The sequence below is a fragment of the Geotrypetes seraphini genome, chromosome 10 (assembly GCF_902459505.1).
Source record: "Geotrypetes seraphini chromosome 10, aGeoSer1.1, whole genome shotgun sequence".
Lineage (NCBI taxonomy): Eukaryota > Metazoa > Chordata > Amphibia > Gymnophiona > Dermophiidae > Geotrypetes > Geotrypetes seraphini.
In genome coordinates, this window is record NC_047093.1 from 145,767,136 (window position 1) to 145,784,156 (window position 17,021).

The 17,021-nt window shown below is 42.3% G+C and overlaps 1 protein-coding gene across 1 annotated transcript; it reads right to left on the reverse strand.

Annotated features, from left to right (window-relative positions):
* Window positions 1–429: 429 nt before the first annotated feature.
* LOC117368684 (G1/S-specific cyclin-D1-like) lies at window positions 430–5,481 on the reverse strand. Its single transcript, XM_033962409.1, has 5 exons — window positions 5,284–5,481; window positions 4,676–4,891; window positions 1,349–1,508; window positions 1,009–1,154; window positions 430–769 (listed from the first exon to the last, which is right to left on the reverse strand). The coding sequence occupies exons 1-5, from the start codon at window positions 5,479–5,481 to the stop codon at window positions 617–619; spliced, it is 873 nt and encodes a 290-aa protein (XP_033818300.1). The 3' UTR covers window positions 430–616.
* Between the last annotated feature and the right edge of the window lie 11,540 nt (window positions 5,482–17,021).

A 17,021-nucleotide genomic window follows, 5' to 3' on the forward strand; every position in this document is an offset into this window, starting at 1 on the left:
CTCATGCACTTGTGGTGCCTGGGGAGTTTTTAAACCCTCCCCCTTCCCCCCAGGAATCATGGACATAGTGAGGACAGGGGCAATCTTAAAAGAATACATGTCAAATTTAACCAACACGATCCCAGCATAAATAATAATAACTTAATATTATACAAATAACTTAAGACAATAAAAGAAAAATCATCCTGTAAGGGCGACACTCTTAGCTCCAATCTCCAGCTCTGTCACTGGCTCTTTTTGTATTACCCTGAGGAAAGTCACTTTATCTCCTGTGCCTTGGCTCTACTCCCCAGCTCCGTCACTGACCGACTGCGTGTGTAGTCTTGTGGGGAGTCACATTATCATCCTGGGGCTCTATTTACTGAGCTAGGATTGGTTCACCCGAGTACACACTTATCCCTTTTTAAACTGTTGTGAGATTTTGGCTCTGCACGTTCCAATTGTATGTGTGAAAAGTGGATGAGTTCATGTCACAATTTCCCTAAACGATAATAACACTGCCTGCCGGGGGATTCGAGGAACTCTGCTCATACATAACAGCACTCAGTCCCAGGTATGTGACAGAAAATCCAGAAGCTGCAGCGTGTCCTGTGGCAGATAGGCGATACCCTGGTGGTCACAGAAGGACATCGAGGACATCCGTGGGTGTTCCTGCCCGCTTCTGCCTGTCCTCCTGGGCCTTGTCCACTTGCACCTGGTACCGCTGCCCCTCCCGAAGGCAGGTGACCAGGGCTCGCTCCAGCCGCTCCTGACAGTCTGTCACGGTCTCCTAAAGCAGGAAAAATCAGGCAGGGGGTTAAGGGAGGTACAGGTGCGGGTCAGCGAGGGGCACAGGCCATGCAGATTAGCTGGATAATGAGAGGTTAGGATGTATATGAATGGGGCACGAGGAGGTTACGATATCTAGAAAAGGGGGTAGAGAGTGTTGAGGCATGTGAGGTTAAGGTGCTCTGGAATGGAGGTACAGCAGGGTTAAGGTATCCAAGAGTGAGGGGTGCAGTTTCGTACCACATCACATTGGATGGTATTGGCCAGGAGAGCTGTGATTGTCATATCAGTGCCAGCAGAGGGGATCCCAAGGCGCAGCCCTGTCATGGCAGCACATACACTGGCACCAGCAATTACAGAGGGGGGGAACACCAGGAAGCTGTAGTCTGCCGAAAAGGAAAAAAAAGAGGGAGAAGGGGCAGTTAGCAGAGTGGCCCATTGCCTGGTTTCCCCTAGTATCTCCTACCTGCAATTCACGTCAACCTGACCTCATATCCAAGACCCATTCCAGCCCAGGGCTTCCCCAAATCTTCTCTTTGACACCATATCTACAACCCCAGAACCCACAGCACCTGCTTACCATGTGCACTCAGGACAATGAAGGTTTCTGTGTGTTTGCAGACCACAGGTCTCCTTTCCTGAGGGATGTACAGCAGCTCCAGGAAGTGCTGGACAAACATGAGTGGGGTGACGGCCCCAATATCCCAGCTCAGGGAGTTCAGCACCAAAAGCTCCAGAGACTGCAAGAAACAGGGATGATGTGAGAGTAATTCCACATGGTGACAGGGAGTGAGCAACTCCAGAGTCTGCCTGGGAGAACTGCAGGGGGGGGAGGGACAGTGAGAAGGAGAGAGAAAGCAGTTTCTGAGGACATACAGCATCTAGGGGGCACTAATTGCCAGGACTGACACAACAGGAACTCTACCCTGGAAAATTAACACTGCAAATATTACACCAGACCCTAGGACCCCAATACGTCTATGAGGAGAACAGAAAATGTAGTTACTTACCTGTAACGTAGGTTCTCCGTGGACAGCAGGATAGTCATGCTGTCCACGGAGAACCTACGTTACAGGTAAGTCACTACACTAACTCTACCCTGGAAAATTAACACTGCAAATATTACACCAGACCCTAGGACCCCAATACGTCTATGAGGAGAACAGAACTGGCCAAACTGTGACAAATCCCTACGCCAAAGCTGTGTGCTGGCAGAATCCCTCGCCTTGATCACCCGCTGAACAGAGATCCTAACAGAACTCAGGATAAGGGACCACAAATTAGAAAGTGAAAGATGCAGATACAAGCTGAGCTGGAAATCCTGAGATGTCAGAATAGAGAAAGAGAAGCAGAAATGCATTTCCTTCTGTACAGAGCAAAATCCAAAGAGAAGAGAGAGCTCAGATTTCCTAGCAAAGATCATGCAGAACAAAAAAAACAACAACCCCTAAACCTGCACATGATCTGACCTGGAGAAAAGAGCAGTGGTGACCTGCCACCTGGCCAGAAATGAGACAATCTGCACCAGAACTTGGGAACTGTCTCTCTTATAGTCATTATTTCACTGTAATTAATATTCTCTTTTCCTCTTTTTTTTTTATTCTTTATTGATTTTTAATCAAAAACAGTGTCATACAAATGAAAGAACAAAAGATATTCCACTATTATCTATACAGATAACATAAATATCATTCAATAATTTCATATTCCTGCATATAATAATATCATAATATATCCTAATATACAATACAAATAAAGAATAAAGTTACCCAAATATCACTATCAATATTTATTCCCCTCCCTCCAACCCCCCACCCCTCTGGATATGTAAAGATAAATAAACCAAAGAAAAGAAGAGATATGATGACTCCAGGACAAATTGAGACATCCATGTTTTACTTCCACTAAAAGCAATGGATGTCTCAGTCCGTCCTCCTTTTTCTGGAGCCATATGGTTACCCTACCCGGTCTTTGGGCTAGATTCACTAAAGGCCATTTCGAAATTTCTATGTACAAAATCATTGAATATATTAATTCACTCAATGATTATCTCAAAAATTGATTACTGTAATGCATTATTCAAGGAAATGGCTCAAAAAGAAATTAGAAGATTGCAGATAATCCAGAATGCCTCTATCAAATTAATTATGGGAGCAAAGAAGTTCGACCATGTAACTCCCTTACTTCAAAATGCGCATTGGCTTCCAGTGTCCCATCGTATTCTATACAAATTATCTTTACTTACATTTAAATCTCTATTATATAAAACTCCAGCTTTTATTTATAAAGCATTGATACTTTATAATTCTCCCAAATTTTTGAGATCAAACGACTAACTCTTGTTGGTCATCCCCACTCTCAAAATTATCAATACTCGAAGGCAATTTATTTTTACTGTTACAGCGCCTCAGACCTGGAATTCACTCCCGCTATACTTAAGAGTGGAGAAGGATTTGGAAAAATTTAAGAGCCAACTTAAGAGCTTTCTTTTTAAAGATGCGTTCAATACTTAATTGAAATGTTAATTTGCTCTTTCGTTAATTGCTCTTTTGTCTACTTTTATTTTACCTATTTATTTGTCCTTCGATTCCTGTTGTGTTTTACCTTTAATTGTTGATTCTTTCCTATCTAAGATTGTATTTCTATCCCACCTGTCCTATTGTATTCTTGTCTTATCTTAATTAGTTTGTTTTGTGACTTATCCCCTTGTTAATTATATGGTCTATTTTATGTATATTTTAGACAATTTATTTTACCAATTTGTACATCGCTTAGAATTTGGAATAGGCGATTAATCAAATAATAAATAAACTTGAAACTGTAGTTTTTACCAACCTCTCTTTTTTTCTTAAGTGCTGTTGCAAACTGTATAAGCTGTGACCGTAGCTTTTTGAAAAATTTGTTGGAGAGGTTTAAGGAGAAATAGCATTGAAGGTTTGTGAGTGAGCAGTGGAAATCTTCGAGTTCGTCCTTTTTTTACGGATCGATCTCGAAGTTTATTGTGCGCTTTCAAACAGCTTAACAACTTAACAACTCAGGAAAAGAACTGTTAAGTTGCTAGAAGGCACAGCAGTTGAATGCGCTGGGAACACGCGCTGTTATATACAGCCTACGAATCCCAGAAGGCTGTGCGGCTCTTTCTGCCGTGAAGCACGAAGCAACCAAAGGTGCCCCCATGACGTCAGATGCATGCGACAATCTAGCTGGAAGGAAGGGGGGAGGGATAGCTGGCCCTTAAAAGTTATTTTTGATTTTTTCTTTTTTTAATTTGGCATTGATATATGAAATGTACAATGCGCAGGGAGAGCACGAGGTTAATCCACAATTTTCTTGCCATCCACATTACAAATCCGAGATTCACTCCCGCGCTCGCTATGCGCATTCCAAAAAAATCAAAAAAATATTTCTAACGCTTATATACATGAAAGTTTACATATATTTCAAGTTTAGATATATTTTGGATTTTTTGCGGGGTAGATTTTTTTATGGGGTTCTTAACATGTATGCGGCAGTTGCTAGGCAGGAATAGTCGGCGAGGATGTAAAGCGACTGATCCTCAGCAGTCTAAACTTTTTGGATCGGAAAGGCCAGTCGGTTTGGACAAAATGGTTTCATGAATCGATGCCTTAAGAAATTTACATGCCTTTTTACTCATTTGCATGTGCAGATCGGATCAGGTGTGGATGGGGTTTGGAGGAAGGTTAGTGAATCAAGCCGTAGTAAGAAAGTGAACGCACACCGAGAGGTACACGATCGGTTTGCTTAGTGAATCTAGCCCTTTATTCCTTCAGCCATACATGCACAAACTGTCAGACCAATAAAGTCTCCTAAATCTGGGCGAGAGACAGTGCTGTCCTTCACATGCAAGAGATGTAAGAGAGAGCCAGAGCTGCAGGCTGGTCCTTACCCAGAGCTCGGGTGCACTGAAGGAGAAGTCTGAGGAGAGGCAAAGGGTCTCTGTGCACAGAGGGGTGCTCTCCTTCAGCTTGGAGGCGAGCAGGAGGCATGCAGACCCCAAAACCTGCAGTCGCTTCTTTTCTATGGAGCGGAGGGACAGGAAGCGATCTAGGCAGTTCACTGCCAGTGGGAAGACCTCGGGCTCACATCCTTCCTCTTCACATACCTACCAGAGAAAGACAGGTGTTAGTTAAACTCTGATCCCAGCCTGAGGGAAAGACAGGTCTCCTTCACACTCCGATTGCAACCTCAGGGAAGAGACCTGTGTCCTTTACGCTCTAATCTCAGACAGAGAAGCAGACATCCCTGCCTCAGCAAAAGATAGATCCCCATGACTCTGATCCCAACCTGATAAGACGTGTCTGTTACAATCTCTGATCCCAGTCTCAAGCAGGCTTCTTTACACTTTGATCTTGCTTACTCAGTTGTAGGATGAAGATATGAATACAGCACAAGTACTGAATGACAAACCGGGGTATAAATAAATATGGCCCCATAAGTTTTTATTACTCCACTTGAAAAATAACAAGAAAGGAAGTGGGAAAAGTGCACACTCACCTCCATCATCCAGTGTACCAGGAGGCCTCTCATGTGTGGCCGAACCTCCTCCTGCACCTGCTGGAAATAGGAGGCTGAAGGTTGGTAATGCTCTTCAGCTTCCAGCAGCTCCTGGAGCACTCTGCTCTGCAGCAGGACTGGATCTCTCCGGGCTCTGAGTTCCAATCCAGCCTCCCAGCATAGCAGCTGCTTGTCCATCTCCAGCTTCTTTCTCATCTTCAGAGCCTCTGTCCCTCATCCCTTTAAACTGGCACCCAGTGTCCCAATGCCCCAAGGATGGCTCAAGCCCAGCCCCTTCCCTCTGTCAGCTAAAGAGTCGTCACAGATTAGAGGAAGGGAGGAGGGAGAGGGTGGAAACACTTTCACAGAAAAGACTAGCTGGGGAGACACAACCCCATGGGTGCCAGCTCTGTGTCCATGGAGGGGCATTTCAGTGAAGTTTAGCATTTGAAACAACATGAGAAAGATCATTTAACGTTAGCAATACATAATGGGGTTCCTTTCGGTAAGATGCACTAACTGATTTAGCAGCCAACAATAGTCTGCATGACATGTTACAGGTGCTAAATCCATCTGCCCATCTAAATAAAAAGACACCAGAATATTGTGGAGGGTTTCCATTTACCCTTCAGTGCTCTACAAATGATAAATATTAGAAGTAGTACAATATTGCAATGATTAAATGATTCTTTTCCCTTGATTTACAGGTTCAATTACGAGGGGGGAGGGGGGATAATTTTATTATTTTATTAATGTATATTGTACATTGTATTTGATTATATAATAGGAAGGGTTGGGGAGGGTGGGGGTTAATAGCATTTTATGTGTACTCTTGATGACTATTAAGTGATATATTTATGATCTATTTGTTATATTATATTGATGCACTTATTGTACATTTAAAAATTAATAAAGAATTTAAAAAAAAGTAGTAGTATTCACCTAAAAGTGTAGTCAAGCCTCTTTGAAAAAGGTGCACAATCTTGACAACATAGCCCCCATAACAACAACAACCCCCCCCCCCACCAGAAAACCTCAAACAACACAGACATTCCCGTAAATTAAACAGGAAACGACACAAAACTAAAATGTTCTAGCTACTCCCCTGTTTAGCAGCTCTGAATTGGCTTCCCCAGTCATTAGTGGTGGGAGAGTGTGGCACAGCACCCTGAGGTTGTGGGTTCAAACCCATGCTGCTCCTTGTGACCCTGGGCAAGTCACTTAATCCCCCCATTGTCCCAGTTATATTAGATTGTGTGTGAGTCAACCCGGACAGACAGGGGAAAATTCTTGAGTAACTGAATGTAAACCACTTAGGTTATAAGTCATATATAAATACTAAAAATAAATAAAATTAAAGTATAGAAGGAGTTTACAAACAAAGGAGGCACAATTCATCACACACTCGCACTCCCTGCGTGTGGAAAAGAGGAACCCGAACTATAGCTACATGATGCTGGATTCCACATTAGGAAGTCACTGGCCAGGAAAAGGATCTAGATGTCATTGTTGAGGATATGTTGAAACCCTCAGCTCAATGTGCGGCAGCGGCAACTAAGAAAGCAAACAGAATATTAGGGATTATCAGGAAAGGAATGGAAAACAAAGATAAAAATGTTATAATGCACTTGTAATGCTCTATGGTACAGCCACACCTTGAATACTATGTGCAGCTCTGGTCGCCGTATCTCAAAAAAGATGTAGCAGAATTAGACAAGGTATAGAGAAGGGCGACAAAAATGATAAAAGAGATGCGTCAATTTCCCTATGAGGAAAAGCTAAAGTAGCTAGAGCTTGGAGAAGAGATGGCTCAGTGGTGATATGATAGAGGTCTATAAAATACTGATAGGTATGAATCACTTGTTCACTCTTTCCAAAGATACTAGAACTAGTGGACATGCAATGAAGCTACTAAGTAGTAGATGTAAAACAAAGCGGAGAAAATATTTCTTCACACAACGTGGAATTAAACTCTGGAATCTGTTGCTGGAAAATGTGATAAGATCAGTTTGCTTAGCAGGGTTTAAAAAAGGTCTGGATAATTTCCTAGAAGAGAAGTCCTTAGGCCATTATTGAGATGGCTCGGGGGAATCCACTACTTATTCCTAAGATAAACAGCATAAAATCTGTTTTACTCCTTGGGATCTAGCCAAGTACTTGGGACCTGGGTTGGCCACTGTTGGAAAAAGGATAGTGGGCTTGATGGACCTTTGGTCTGTCCCCCGTATGACAGCTTTTATGTTCTTATGTTGTCCAGGGCTGGTGCAAGAGGCATTATTTATTTTCTAATTTTCTATCCCACACCATCTTACTATTCTAGGTGAGTTATGATAAACATCACATTGCAAATGTAACAGAAAAATGATCATCATACCATAAAACAAAACATCCAAGTAGCTCTCCAAACTAAATAGAAATCATGACCGCCTAAGCTTTCTGAAATAAATAAGCATTAATAGGTCAATATTCAGCTGTCGGCAATGAGCATTTTGCTTACTGCCGATGATGTTATTCCTGGATATTCAAAGCTTCAACCTGTGTGGGCTTTGGCTTTGAATATCTGGTTATTTTTAAGCAGCTTAAGCCATATCCACTTAATTTGATATTCAGCACTTAACAAGGGAGTGCTGAAAAGTTCTCAGAACCAATGCCCTAAATTCTTTATCTTTATTGGAAGATTCTATACTGCTACTAATGACTGGGGAGTCAATTCAGAGCGGTTTTCAAAGACATCTGTAACGGATTTGAAATACAGATTCTAAAGGATTCCACTGTGATTGTTGTCGGCCTCTTAGCTGCTATGCTATGTTTACACAAGATTGCAGTTAACCATTCTAAGTATGCTATATTTACATCCATCCTAAATAGCTTTAGCAATGTGTACTATATTTACTCTATAGATAATTCTACTTACACTCATCCTAATTTATTTTATTCATTCTGAGTGTTATTGAAAAGTCCTTCTGTTTACTAGTACAATCATCCATCTTAAGCATCCTAGATTACTGTAACATCATATACCTAGGAGCTTATAAAAAGAACCTCAACAAGCTGAGATTAATTCAGAACACCGCGATCCGACTAATCCACGGTTTAAAAAAATGGGAACACATTTCCCCTTATTATCAGAAACTCCACTGGTTACCCGCAGAATCCAGAGTCCTCTACAAGTTGGCTTGTTTTCGCTACAAAGCTGTCTCTGGGATGCTTCCAGCTTCCCTAATCTCCCAGTTCTCCCCCAACGAGTCCAACAAGAGCACTCGCAGAACAAACCTATTTAATTACCCCTCCTTGAAATCTTACCAATACAAAAAGTTTCTAGATAGAATGTTATCATTCCAGGCAGCCAGGCTGAACACATGGCTTGGAAAGCCCATACTTGAGGCCACTCCATACGCAGACTTTAGAAAATCCCTGAAAACTTGACTGTTTAACAAATTCTAAATTCCCATACCCAACTCTTCCTCACCATGACCCTTCCACCTCGCCCCCTAATTCCAAAGCCCGAAATTAATTATACTTTCCACCTGGAATCTCATGTACTGACATAATGTATCTTTATGGTAACCCACCTGCACCCCATGTACTGACAAAACGTATCTTTATTGTAACCCATGTACTGACTAAATGTATCTTTATGGTAACCCACCTGTATCCCATACACTGACAAAATGCACCTTGATAGTAAACCACTTGTATTGTAACCCACTTGCATCCCATGTACTGACAAAATATATCTTTACTGTAACCCACTTATATCCCATGTACTGACAAAATGAATCTTTAATGTAAACCGTTTCTATCCCATGTACTGTCAAATGTATCTTTATTGTAAACTGCTTCGAACTTCACGGTATAGCAGTATATAAGAAATAAATTATTATTATTATTATTACTGTAGCTGAAAAGAGTGTTATCTTATTTTGTTAAGTGCCAATTTGCAGAAACAAAATTCTATGATTTGATATTGTTTCAGATCATTGATTGAACCATATCTATGTCATCCCCTTTTTTGTTGGCCATGGGTACCTACATAAAAATAGGACAGACTTTTTTCTTCGATCCCAGATATGTGGTAAACCTGGCTGCTTAAGGTCATTGGGAATCAGAATAGCTATATTGGGAACATTTCGGGGACAGTCATCCCTTGATCACTTAAATGATGGCATTCAGCCCTTAAGCGGCCAGGCTTACTTATAGAAGTTTTATTTAGTATGATTTTTTTTGTTGATATTGCCTGTTTTCATCTTGTTATTTATTTAAAAATATATAGCCCACAGCATCCCACAATTCTGCGCAGGGTATAATAAAGCATAATTAATTTGCAATATTCAATTACACGGTCTGTGTCTGTGTATGGCCGTTTGGTGGAGGATGGGCAGGGGAGGGCTTCAATGGCTGGGAGGGTGTAGATGGGCTGGAGTAAGTCTTAACAGAGATTTCGGCAGTTGGAACCCAAGCACAGTACCGGGTAAAGCTTTGGATTCTTGCCCAGAAATAGCTAAGAAGAAAAAATTAAAAAAAAAAATAAATAAATAAATTTAAATTGAATCAGGTTGGGCAGACTGGATGGTCCATTCGGGTCTTTATCTGCCGTCATCTACTATGTTACTATAAAAAATCATACTAAATCTTCAATAAGTAATCTCTCTCAACTAACATTATCTTTACACTTGTTCTAAATTGCTTGATCTGAATGGGTAACAAGTTCCATAGCAGCACACCTTGCACTGTCACCATATTCTTGATAATCTCACCAAATTCACCGATGGGATTTCAGGCCGCATCCGATTCACAGAGACCCAGAGCTCACTGTGGCTGGTGGAAATGAAATAGCGAGCTCAAGACAGCCAGACTCATCATTCAATACTCTAAAAATCAAACATAATGTCTTAAGCTCAATATGCGAAGAAATGGGCAAACAATGTAAGTTACGCAAAATAGGTGTTATATACTCAGATGTAGAGGCTTGTTCAGTGATTCGTGAAGCAGCATTTTGTGCAGTTTGTAAAGCATGAATCACATACATGGGTAAACCAAGGTAAAGGGAATTGCAATAATCAAACACCGGGGTCAATAACATTCTAATCACTGTGCAAAAATTATTGTAAAATAATCTCTCAGTCTCCGTAACATGCGAAGTTTAAAGAAACCCTTAAATACCACTGACTTAATATGTGGCTTAAATGATAAAGACCCCCAAATACTTGCATTGGTTTAAAACAAGGAGAGCTGAAATAAGTAATTTATCTGTCAAGCAGAGATGACGACTTTGACCATTGCATGGGGAGCATCTTTATAATCAGTGTCAGTAACTTGAATTTTGGTCACCATCGTATCTGCAACCAGCAAATGAACCTTGGGCAAATCTCCAACCTTGCACCCACCTAATGAATTTTTAGACATAGGCCCCTCTCCCCCCTCCCCAGGGAACTTGAGTCATTAAACAATGATCCCCCTAAAACCCCCATTCTAAGAGGAGTGTACACATATGTGCTGAAGTGTCTTTGTTCAGAGCAGCTGCCTTTTGCTACTGCTCAAGGTCTGGTGTTACCTATTGGTTAAGCCAGCCCTGATATCTCCTCTCTCTATAAACCAGGGGTGTCCAACCTTTTGGCTTCCCTGGACCGCATTGCCTGACAAAAATGTTTCTGGGGCCGCACAAATGCTGCAGAGGAGGGAGCCGGCAAGACGGTAAACACCCGGGGACAGCAGAGGAAAACACTGCATCACCCTCGACCGGGGCCACACAAAATACTTCACGGGGCCGCAGGTTGGACACCCCTGCTATAAAGTGTAGTTACTTACCTGTAACTAGGTTCTCCGTGGACAGCAGGATAGTCAGCCACATATTTGGGAGCTGTTGGGACAACACCCATATGTGGCTGACTCATCCTGCTTGTCCTAGGAGAAACTAAAATCCAGCTGCACAGAGGGATTGAGGGATGTAGTGTTCAGCTTCCAACACCATACACCTTCTCCCCACCCCATCTCCAACTCGACAATTGTCAATCTCCCTCCTTGGATTTCTAAGGGTGGTCCCATGCCATGTACCCCTCACCCTCCAAATGAAAAGGTCTTTTAGTAGAACAATGAGGGAATCTCTGGGTCTGACCCCCCTCCCCCACCAGTCTGGGGGCTGCATCTGTTAGGGAAATTCTAAAAATTTAATCCGAAATGGTTTCTAGAGCATAATGAAATACTGTCAAGAAGGGGATGGAGCGTTTATGAGTCTGAACCAAGTGGACCTCCCAACTAAAACCCAGCACACACCAGGAACACAGGCAGCTGTTAACAAACAGTGCTAGACAGTAATATATTGCTTTTAAAAGTAAAAAGTAACTGCAATGATTACTTTTGTGCAAATGTAACAAATAACTGTAATATATTAAAATTTCAATAATGAGTAATATAACATCTAGTTCCTTTTTAGTGACACCCATCTGATTTTCTTTACGTCATTAGGTTCATCATTGGTTGCTTCTGGTGGTTTCCAGCAAACTTCCTTTTGAGTGAAATTGTTCAAGCATGGAGTTTGAGGTAATAACAAAGATAGTCGTGTCTTCAACACTTAAGTACTTGTGGATTTATCCTGACTATTTCATTTGATGGAAATGATTTTCCTTTAGAATTACACACTCAAATATTAGGAGGATAAATAGATAATTGCTTATCCATGAACCATCATGCACAATTGATAGTCAAAGGTACTCAGTGCAAGAAGATGTATGACAACCTACTAGCGACGCAGGCAGCGAAACTAGACCCCTCCATCACTAACTTGCTGACAGCAACAAGCGACTTCAAATCATTTTGAAAAGAAATCAAAACCCTGCTATTCAAAAAATATATCCAGTTATCTTAACTCTCCCCTTGCCTTTCCCCCTCCCTTCGTAAATTCCCCCTCAAATTGCTACTCATCTTCTCCTCAAAGACTCAACTATGAAACCAGTCCCCTAAAAGTGTAGTTACTTACCTGTAACGTAGGTTCTCCGTGGACAGCAGGATAGTCAGCCATTGTAATTTCCCTGTAAATGTCCAGTTTTCTTCTGATTTCTACCCATCTTGTAATTTCTCCTCTAAGACTCTATTATGTAACCAGCCCCCTAGAGTGTAATTTTCCTGGAAATGTCCAGTTATCTTCTGATGTAATCCGCCTAGAACTGCAAGGTATAGGCAGAATAGAAGTCACTAATGTAATGTAATAGTCAAACAATCTTTCCTTCAGATGAAAAAAAAAAAAACCTCAGGTCTGTTAGAATCTTTTCGGATTTTGGTGCAGTCTCTAATCCTGTCTTGACTAGATTACTGCAATTTACTATTACTTCTCTGTTCCAAATCCCTTGTAATACGTTAAGTTCGAAATGCAGCAGTTAGACTTATATTTGGATTATGGAAATTCGAACATTTGCTAGAAACAAATTTAAACTGTCTTGAAATCTTAGCAGGAAATGTTCCCAGTTATTTGGCTGATTTGGCTGTATTATTACAGAATCCTCCTAAGAGATACTCCACTAGAATTTTTTTCAATTAAAGTTCCCAATGATTACAAATCTAAAGTCTAGTAGACAACTCCCATTTTCCATTCAGTATCAATTAGTGAAATGTTGGAATCAATTCCCCATTAAGTTGTGCTCTTGTGATCAATATTTTAGATTCAGAAAACTTTTAAAATATTTCTTATTTCAGGAAATTGATTTATTGTGAATTGATTGTACTGTTAGATGGACTTGAATGGTTTACTGTAGCTTTCTGGGAAATTGTTTTTATGCTGGCTTTTACAAAGCTGCACTAGAGGTTTCAACCGTGGGTAAATGCTCTGACACTCATAGTATTTCTATGAGCATTGGAGTATTTACCTCACTATCCTGTGCAGGGCAAGATTAATTCATCGAGGGCCCCTAGACACACAAGTACACTGGGCTCCCTGCCCCACCCTACCCCACCATGCGCCCAGGCGGAAACAGGAAGCTGCGTCAGAGGGAAGCTTTGGGAAAGCAGTACCGCTTGCACAATTACAGTTCCCTTGCCTTTCTTACCCGCGTTGCTTGCTTGTCTTACTTTCCATCGATGGGGGTGGGCCGCATTGCCAATCGGGGTGGGGCCCGCATTGCCGATCGATGCTGGAGGGGCCCATCGCCGTGTGGAAAAAGCAATGTTGATGCCCTTCTTCATCGGGCCCCCCTGACCATTTTGGGCCTTAGGCACATGCCTACTTGGCCTATTGGTTAATCCTGCCCTGATCCTGTGGTAGAAACCTTTACCGCAGCCAAGTAAAAAGAGCCCTTAATTTGTAATCTGTCCTTGAACTGAATAGGTAAAGGTAGAACAGAAAATCTGGGTAACATAACAAGAAAGATAACCACATTTCTGTTAAATGCGAGTCCAGTAAGCCACAAGCCTGAGAGTGATGGAGTCAATGCTAGCAAAGAATCAAAATCATGTTCAATGAGTTGTTGATTTAAACTGTGATATCATCATGAACTTTATCGTAGAAAATATACATGTATTTTTCCTGATTTGATTTAAAATCTCTCTCTAATTGTATTGGATCCCTATATTTGAGGACTTGAGCATTTTGGACCAGATTCTACAACAGTCACCGCCACCTAACTTAATTGGTTTAATTGGGATTAAGTGTCGCAATAATTGGTCATGCCATTAAAACCCAATGAAACACTTGTTTAAGAAAACAAATAACCTCCAGGACCCTAGTGGCACATTGTGACAGAGAAGCCTCGAAGTGAGTGTGGTTAGGGGGCAGCTCCATACTTCGGCATCACTATGTGCTGCTGGCCGTGATTCAGGAAGTATCCTGGGCGCCAGAAATGTAGGCCCTGTTACCTGGCCTACATTTCCTGCGCCTAGGGTCCTCGGGAGCTGTGATTCTGGAAGCAGTGCCTGTCGGTGATTGACACGTGACAGATGACACTTACAGAATCAGGGCCTTTTCATTTGGAAGTTTTCCTTGATAATGGATTTCCAACTGTTTATGTCCGCAGGTAAGGCTCGTCTCAGTCAGGGCACTGGTCTTTGACCTAAGGGCCATTGTGTGAGCACTGCTGGGCACGAAGGACCACTGGTCTGACCCAGCAGCGACAATTCTTATGTTCTTATTTTGAAACAACTGTTTATATCCAAGAATTAAAAAGTAACTAAAAGCAATATATTATTTTCACAGTAACTTGTTTCTGTCACTCTGCTAGTAACTGTAATATATTACTTTCTCCTTGCAGTAGCTAGTAACTTTAATATATTATTTTTACAAAGAAACTTGTCCAACACTGGTAACAAACACTGCCTCCCTCCACCTCATCATTTGTGCTTTATTCCCATGGACTCTGATAGAGATCTGCTCTACAGTTGTTTGCGCTGTGTTCATGCTTTATCAGTGTGGTATGTGCATGGAGCTTTGATTGAGATCTGCTTTTCAGCTTTCTGTGAAATATTCTTATTTTACATGTATCAGTGTGATGCTTTCACGGGGCTCTGATGAAGACCAACTGTCTGTACAGTGATGCCTGTATAGAGCTTTGATGAATATCTGTTCTTCAGCTGTCTGTGCTGTATTCACATTGAGCATGGAATTACTGAGACTGTGTGTGTGTGTGTGAATGGGGGTATTGGATTCAGCTGATGATCCGTACAGCTCTGCTCATATTTTTGCAGTGTGAAAGGTACACGAGAGAGAAAATTTCAGCAGAGTGGTAAAAAGGGTTTGGGTATCAGGGAAGGCTGAGACTGTAAGATGGGTGAATGGATGTCTTGGGATCCTTATCTCTATCTGATTTATAGCTCAGACAGGACACGAGGCAGAACCCAGTCCATTTTTACATGGACATATGTGCAAACACATGGGATCTGGACCTTTAAGTCCGCCTCCACCTCAATGAATGTATTGCACCCCATTGTAGGAGGAATGAGGGTTGCACTCATGAAAATCTAATGGCCAGACCCCACCGCCCCTTTCCTTTTAAACATTATCTCAGGCCACTGAACTTGAAGCAGGGATGTATTTCTGTGTGTGTGTGAGGGAGGGGGGTCCTTTATCTCGGCCTGAATAAAGGCCTACAAATTAGTAACTTATGCAGGGGGAGGATGACTGTCCCCTATGCAATGAAGGCAAGTTTCAGTGGCAGCCCCCCCCCCCCCCCACTTCCCGCAGCAGGTGCCCTGTTGTGTCTGATGTCCCTCTCTGCTGATCAGAGAAGTTTGGGGTCATCAGTCTGTAGAAAACAGATTGTAAGTATTAATGACTGCATCTCATACTATAGGAAAGGGTAGAACCAGCTTCCACCAACCCTGCCCCCTCCCTTCCCAACTCCATGAAAACTTAAGTAGTCTAGGCTTAGAGAAGGGAGTTGGTAAACCCATTCAAATCCTGCTTCTCTCACGGACAGTTTCTGTGGTCATAAACAAATCTAAGCCATAAAAGTTATATTGTAAGCACTCTGGTGAAGGGTCTTAGATGCTGTATCTGAATGTAACTGGCCCCTGTGCTCAAGTTTGGAAAGTGAATAATTAAATGGAAAATATAATACAATCCTATCTCCCCCCACCACTATTCCTTTAGCTCATACTTGAATCTGGAAGCTTCTTTGGACTTCTTGAACGTTCAAGTTTATTCAGTGTTTGACATACTTTCTTGGTGGTTTACAAGGGTGTGAGGGGGCAGCCGAACATCAGAACAGTCCTGCAGAGTTGGAACGAGACCCACAGAGCCTAGCATCCCCTCTCCCACAGCGGCCAGTCTGGGTCACAAGGGCCCAGCAGATTGCAAAAGGCAGATCTGTTTCTCAATAGTTCATTTGCACCCCACTCAAGATTTTAGGTGCTTCCCTCATACTCCTCCTTGGTCATGGCCTTTTCTCCAAGCTGAGGAGCCCTGACCTCTTTAGCTTCTCTTCGTCCGGAAGGGCTCTGTCTCCTTTATCATGTTTGTCACTCTTTGAACTTTTTCTAGTTGTGCCATCTCCTTTTTGAGGCAGGGTGACCAGAACTGCTCACAGTACTCAAAGTGCGGATGTACCAGGGTCCTAAATGGAGGCACAATGTTATTCTCAGCATTGCCCTTTTTGGAGAATCTCTAACATTTCTATCTGTGGGGTTTTTTTTGCAGTTGTGCCACATTGGGCTGAAAATGTCAACAGTGATGAATTCCTAACTTAGAATCCTGCAGTTTGGGTTATTTTTCCCCTACGCCCGTCACTTTACACTTCTGCAACTGCTCACACTCCTCAGCTATTTTAACAACTTGGATGGTTTCCTACCACCTGCTCCGTCCTGACCTTCCATTCCCACTAGCTGAGTAGTGGTTAAGCGGCTGCTCCTTTCCTTCTCGCATTCAGGATGGATAAACAGGGAAGTTTTATGCATGGTGGGTGGGGTTTGCAGATCTGATTGTTTTAACAGCCTTTGCCACCATCTGGATGCCACCCCTCTTGACGCCCCCCCTCGCCCTTCCCCTCCACAGTCGCCCCCTCCCAGACGACTCCCTCCTTAAAAAGCAGCAGGTGTCCATATTGTCCGTGTCCCTCATTTCACGCCCCATTACAGTGGGTCTCAGTGTTCAGGGGCAGCCAGGCTTGTAATGTGCCCCAGGAGAGGGGAGGGCGGGGAATGGCACTTGGTTAATGTTTCATTCTTTTATTAGAAGCAGAGGTGGAAGATGGTACTGAAAATATGTCAGAGAGAGGGAATGGGAGGGGGGTGAGACCTGACACGCCTCTGAGACTTAG